The sequence below is a fragment of the Equus quagga genome, chromosome 1 (genome assembly GCF_021613505.1).
Source record: "Equus quagga isolate Etosha38 chromosome 1, UCLA_HA_Equagga_1.0, whole genome shotgun sequence".
Lineage (NCBI taxonomy): Eukaryota > Metazoa > Chordata > Mammalia > Perissodactyla > Equidae > Equus > Equus quagga.
In genome coordinates, this window is record NC_060267.1 from 134145301 (window position 1) to 134152285 (window position 6985).

The window sequence follows — 6985 nt, forward strand, 5'->3', positions numbered from 1 at the left end:
GCCAGGCTTCATCAGCAAAAAAGAGGAGGACTGGCAGTAGTTAGCTCAGGGCTAACCTTCCTCAAAAAAAAAACAAAAAACAAAAAAACACTATAACACTGACCCCCAAATGTGTCGGTGTGCAGCCTTGGGCTGTAGCTCTGTGACCGACATCCTGACCGAGCATGTCTGCGTACACAGAGCCCGTGACCAGGTGCCCCCACCACCCACCCACCTGCCCTCAGCGCAGAACCCCAGGCAGCCCGACACTCCTGCTGGCACACACGTGAGGAGAGCACGTGTCAGTGGGGCATTAGCAAGGGACTCCAATACATGTCACTGTGCAGTTTACACACACACATTGAGGGCTGGAGGGGTCCCTGTTCAACTTTTATTTCACATCTGTGATGAGGCATTCTAGTAGGAGTCAGGTATATTATGAGCAATTCGACTTTAAAAATCCCCCATTGAGGGATTCAAGCCTAAACTTTGACTGAAGAGGGCTCCAAGACTGTAAGTAAGTTGCAAAGAAATCTGTTATCATTTACAGCCTCAGTCCTTTGCAACTAAAACAAATGACAGAAATAAAACGGATGTTGAAGCCAATGTTAAAATGGTAACAGTTCCATTACAGCTCACGATTTCAGATTTTAAAAAGTATCTCTGTTCTAGCCAACTAGCTTTAAAATAAGAAAATGATCTAAATGCCACCTTTGAAGAGAACTGAGCACTTTCCTTACTAGGGCAGTGGTATTGGCTGGCACCTGGTGAGCCCCTGCCACGAGCCCACTGCTCTTCTAGCCCCTTTACCTTCACTGCACAGTCTCTTGCAATCCTCAAGCGCCTGGGGTCATCACCCTCCAGGTCACAAAAGAGGAACTGGGACACAGAGAGGTTAAATGATTGACTTGGAATAAAATGTCAGGAAGCAGCAGGGCTGGGAGCTAACCTTGGCTCTGCCTGCCTCCCAAGTCCACAGCTAGACGTCCTGCCCCAAAATTGTGTGCTGGAATTCTCCGTGGGATTCCATTGCACTGAATTTGAAAACCTCTGCCATCGGGGTTCTAGGATGAGGTCTGTCACTGAGGGTCCAGGAGTCTTAGGGCACAGCTATCTAGAGAGAGACAGCACAGCAACAGGCCAGTGCCCTCTCACAGCAACCCAGGGCTGCACCAGCCCCTAGATTCCCGGTCTCAGAGCTGGCAGGGGAGAGAAGCAGTGCTTTCTTTCATTGCCATTAAAATCCACACTGCAGAAGAATGAAGTTGGAGCCCTACCTCATACCATATACAAAAATTAACTCAAGTGAACCAAGACCTAAACAGAAGAGCTAAAACTATAAAAGTCCTGGAAGAAAACATAGTTGTAAATCTTTGTGACTAGGATTAGGCAATGGTTTCTTAGATATGACACCAAAAAACATAAATGACCAAAGGAAAAAAAGTGAATTTCATCAAAATCTAAAACTTTTGTCTTTCAAAGGACACTATCAACAAAATGAAAAGAATCTACACAATGGGAGAAAATACTTGCATATCACATTTCTGATAAGAGTCTAATATCCAAAATATATAAAGAACTCCTACAACTCAACAACAAAAAACAAAAAGAACCTAATTTTTAAAAGTGCAAAGGATATGAATACATTTTTCCAAAGTAGACATGTAAAAGACCAATAAACATACGAAAAGAGGCTCGAGAGGCTGGCCTGGTGGCGCAGCAGTTAAGTGCACACATTCTGCTTCAGCGGCCTGGGGTTCACCGGTTTGGATCCTGGGTGTGGACATGGCACTACCATGCTGTGGCAGGCTTCCCACATATAAAGTAGAGGAAGATGGGCACAGATGTTAGCTCAGGGCCAGCCTTCCTCCACAAAAAGAGGAGGATTGGCAGCAGATGTTAGCTGAAGGCTAATCTTCCTCAAAAAAAAAAAAGAGAGGCTCAATATCATTAGTCATTAGGGAAATGCAAATCAAACCACAATGGGATACTAATTCACACCGACTAGGACAACTATAAAAAAAATGGACAGTAACAAGTGTTGACAAAGATGTGAGGAGATGAGAACATATACACTGCTGGTGGGAATGTAAAATGGTGCAGCTGCTGGGGAAAATAATTTCCTTCTTTCTTTTTTTTCTTTTGTTGCCACATCTGTGGGCCAATCTTTTTTTTTTCCTCTTCTCCCCAAAGCCCCCCAGTACGTAGTTGTATATTCTAGGTGTAGGTCCTTCTGGCTCTGCTATGTAGGACACTGCCTCAGCATGGCCTGATGAGCAGTGCTAGGTCCGCACCCAGGATCCGAACCTGCAAAACCTTGGGCCGCCAAAGCAGAGCAGGCAAACTTAACCACTCAGCCACAGGGCCGGCCCCTACAGTTCTTCAAAAAGTTAACAAAGTTACCCTATGACCTAGCATTTCTACTCCTAGTATATACTCAACAGAACTGAAAACACGTCCACAGAAAAACGTCTATATGAATGTTCATAGCAGCGTTATTCATATTAGCCAAAAAGTGGAAACAACCCAAAGTCTATCAACTGATGTTGGATAAACAAAATGTGATATATTCAAACAACAGAACATCAGTCATAAAAGGACCCAAGTACTGATCTATGCTTAGGAATGGACCTTGGCAGTATGCTAAGTAAAAGAAGCCAGTCACAAAAGGCCAAATATTGTATGATCCCTTCTATCTGAAATATCCAGAATAGGTAAGTCCATAGAGACAGGAAGTACATTAGTGTCTGCTACGGGCAGGGGAGGATGGGAAGTGACTGCTAATGGGTACGGGGTTCCTTTTTAGGGTGCTGAATATTCTGTAATTAGATAGTGGTGACAGATGCACAACTTTGTGAATATACTAGAGACCAGGGAATTGTATACTTTAAAAGAGTGAATTTTAGGATATGTGAATTGTATCTCAACTTAAAAAAATCAATCCACAACTTAGCCAAATAGGGTTCCCTGGGTCTACCCTGTCCAATGTCAGCCCGACAAGAGGTGGAGCATGCTGGTAACAATTTCAGAGAGGACACTGATGGGACAAAGGTTACAAGAAACATTCCCTAAGTGCTCCCAGTCTATAGAAAAGGCTGACAAATCTTGTAGGCTTTGTTTGTTCAAACTCATTTGGAGATCTAATCTAGCGTATCTCAATCAGGTATAATTTTGCCCCTCAGGGGGATATATGACAATGTCTGGAGAGATTTTTGGTTGTCATAACTGGGTGGGAGAGGTGCTACTGGCAGCTGGTGGGCAGAGGCCAGAGATGCTGCTCAACAATGCACAGAACAGTCCCCACAACAAGCACCCAGCCCAAAATGTCAATAGTGCCCTGGAAGAGAAACCCTCACTTAATTTCATGATGAGTCAATTACTTTTAAATCCTTGGATTTATCTAACCCAGGAGCCTGTTCGATAAGAGTAATTTCAACTCTGTCCATACTGCTCCAAGCAGTAGAGCACGCCTCAAACCAGAACCACAGACGTGGGCTGGCCCCAGGCCCATCCCGGGCAAACCTACACCCAGACAGCAGTCCAGGCCTTTCCACGCCCAGAGGTGGGCAAACCTGAGGCAGGCAGCGAGATGACCTTCTCAAAGGCCCAGGTCTTAGGCAATGAATTGTACTTTCAATGGGCTGTGTATTAAGTTTTATCCTTAAATAACTAATCAAAGCTTTCTTAAAGTGCACTGTTTCTTAAAATACTAGCCAGTAAAGTTTATCAGAAAGACTCCCATAAGGAATGGAAGTGTCTTTTCACATAAGGAAATATAAAAAAAAGTCTACAACAGGAAACGGCTGCTAACCACATACATTGCTGGTATGTGCTAACTAAAATTCAAAGCATGTACACATCTGCCACGTGTCAATGCCACCCTTTTTCCCACACGGCCCCTCCAAGCTCGGTGGCCCAACGCTAGCACTATCACCTAATTTCCAGGCTCTAACTAGCGCTCCAAGAAAGGGTCAGCTTTCTCTGAAAGTCTTACTCTGAAAATACTTCAGGAAAGTTGTGTTTTAAATATGTTTGGGCCTTTACGACCACAACCCACAGGTCTCTTCCTAAAAGGAGAGCCTGAAAAGGCAGTGGATTCTTTCCCATCTTCATCACATAAAGGGAAAACAATTAAATGGAAACTATCCAAATATCTATCACCCAGAGACAACTACTCCTAGTATTTTGATGTATAACCTTCTAGAAGTTTCCTAGATAAGTATATTCAAATAAGCTTTTTAAAAATAAAAACGGGACCATACTCTGCATACTGTTTTATGGCCTGCTCTTTTCATATAGCAATGGACTTATTGTTCTATGTCAATAAATCCACTGCCACACCACCATTTTTCCAGCAGCCTAATATCCAATTATATAGTTGTACCCTTTGATTTTTTTAACAACATCCCCTCCTGTCGCACTTTTGATTGTCTTCAGTATCTGGTTACAACCCTGGAAGGACCACCTTTGTACCTAAATCCTTTCCACAGTTGCCTTATTATTTCCTTAGAATAAATTTGCCGAAGTGGAACTGTTAGCTGTTTTTACTGTTTTGGTTTCACACTGCCAAACTTCCCTCCTTCAAGTATGACAACTCATTCCGTCACCAGCAGCCCATGAAAGCTGTTCCTCCACCCAGAAGGAAGTGCAGACCTGCTCCATGACATCCACTCCCAGCAGAGGAAGGGAGCTACCCTCAGTCTCAGCACTAGGACCCTGAGGATGCTCCGAATGGCAATATTCTGCCAACACAGCCTGATCCCTTAATTAGTCTTGAATTGTGAACCAACAACTCAATCCTAGTCTATGCCAGGTGTCAGACGTTTCTATTCTATCCCCATCTATTTGGATAGAAACCTGGCTTCAACACCTACAGGATGTTTTTGCTAAACAAAATGCCTTGTGGTGGAGGAAACCTCTCTGTGGCCACAGTTAGTCTAACGTAACACAGATCTGTCAACGAACATGCTTCTGCCCACACTCCATCCCCACCAGGGTGATGTTCCTCCATTTTCTAACCTCAGGGTCAAACTCCATCCCACCTCTCCTCAAAGATGAGGTCTACAGTGGTTTGCTGCCTCGAGTTTTGGCAGTTGAGGGCCTGCAGGAAAAGGAGAAAACCCAAGAGGAACTTACATAGTAGTGAAAATGCAAGAAGTGGGCCAGCACCCTGGGGGCCACGCCCGGGAAGGCGGCCAGGAGCGTCTGCAGGTAGACCTCCAGATCCTTCTCCCGCTTCTCCACCAAGCTTCTTGAGTTTTTCCCAATCATCTTTTTGGGCGGAAGGAGATTCTTATCAATCTTTCTCTCTGCCACGAGCTATAAGAAAACATAAGCTTGTCAATCAAGAGTTCCGTGAGTGCGCAAGACAAGGCAAGGAGCCCAAGGGCAGGCACTTGTCCCAACTTCCACCGGCCCTCCTGGCAGAAGAAACCAGGATTAGGGCTCAAACTAGTGCACCTGGGATTTGGTCTCATCAAGTGCAATTAGTATTAGAAATACCAATACAACTCCATCTGCAGACTTTGCAGACATTCAGATAAGTAATACCTCCAGGCCCCTAAAATTAGCATCCTTTCCAAATCAGAATGAAAACCAATCAGGGTGGTGGCCTGTCTTTAAAACTTCATGCTGCAAATGACCCAGAGAAAGGGAACTCTCTGCACAAACTAAGAAAGAAATGGAATCCCAGCCAGATATTCAAGTAGAGGCTCTGGAATAGTCAGGTGGAACAAGTTCAAACCTGTTCCCTCTCTAGGAAACTGTCCCAGCATCTCCCACTGGAGCTGGGACTGGCAATCTTAAAACTGAAGTTCAAAAATGCTCCTCGCACATCATCTCATGCTAGGGGTGAACTCCCAGGATCCACCGGTTTTTTTGCCAATTACATTAATAAACTGGTTTCTTAAAGAACATGAGGCATTGCTCTAAAACTAGTGTGTGGCACAATGGGACCCTGACCTAAAAGCTACCAAGCCCCGAGACAAGGGTCCCCGGCTCTCAAGGGTTACCTTTTCATGCAGGTCATGGAAATCACTGTAGCGGTGCTTGACCGTCCACTCATGGCTGCCATCCGTGACCTGGATGATGTAAACCTAAAAGGGAAAACCGACAGCCCTTGCCCACTGAGCAACAAGGAGAGCCCCGGCCCTTGTTGCAGGACTAAGTTGGGCTGCCCTTGTCCCCCAGCCGCTGCACCTGACACCGGCTGAGGAGCAGGCCCCGGCTCAGCAACCTCCACGGCCCTAGCACTGGATCTGGCAGGCACATGGGATAAGTCTGTGGCTTTATCCCACTTCAAGGAGGAAAAGGTGACTATCATAGTATGCCATCTCTAGTTTTTTACCTCCAGCCTCCAGGCAACTCAAAGCCCAATCCAACCTGAGCTGCAGGCAAGGCCACTCCTTCCAAAGGAGGCAGAAGAGGGCCAGGTCTGGCAGGACCAGCTTCTCTGCTGTATTCTCCCTCCCCTGCCCCCCACCGGCCCTGACAATATCCTGGAAGCAAGTCCTTTTCCAAACCTTTAAGCTGGTTTGTGGCTATCAATTCTGCTGTTGAGCCAGGAGTTAAGGTACTAACAAGCTGATGGGAGGGTGGGGGAAAGGCAGTGATGGACAAGCAAGCCCCAAAAGAAGACAATGTGGCTCGGCACTTAAGGGAATGGGTCTTGGAGTCAAGGAAGACCTGGGTTTAAAACCTGGTCCTGCCATTTCCTGGCTGTGGCTTATGTATGAGTCACTTAGGTAACTGACTGGGAGCCTCAGTTCTTCCATCTTAAAATCTGGTAGTTTCAAAATCAAATAGGGTAATGCACACAAAATGCTTTGTACTGGGCCTGACACGCAGCCAATGTTCAGGAAAAGCTAGGTGTGTTAGTAATATTCAACTCAGCACACCCGGAGACAAAACAGTAGCGTGGACCTGGATTGCCACATCCCCCACACCCATTCAGAGAAGGGGCTCAGCCCTGAGGAATGAGAGGAGCTTTTGAGAGCTGCCCCTCCAG

The 6985-nt window shown here is 45.7% G+C and overlaps 1 protein-coding gene across 2 annotated transcripts in view; it reads right to left on the bottom strand.

Annotated features, from left to right (window-relative positions):
* Positions 1-6985, bottom strand: part of NISCH (nischarin) — a 35217-nt gene that overhangs the window by 26380 nt on the left and 1852 nt on the right. For both annotated transcript variants that reach the window (XM_046657870.1, XM_046657859.1), the window contains exons 2-3: positions 5991-6074; positions 5116-5298 (exon numbers count right to left, since the gene is read on the bottom strand). In XM_046657870.1, coding sequence (XP_046513826.1) covers positions 5116-5298; positions 5991-6074 — 267 coding nt within the window. The remainder of the gene's footprint in view (positions 1-5115; positions 5299-5990; positions 6075-6985) is intronic.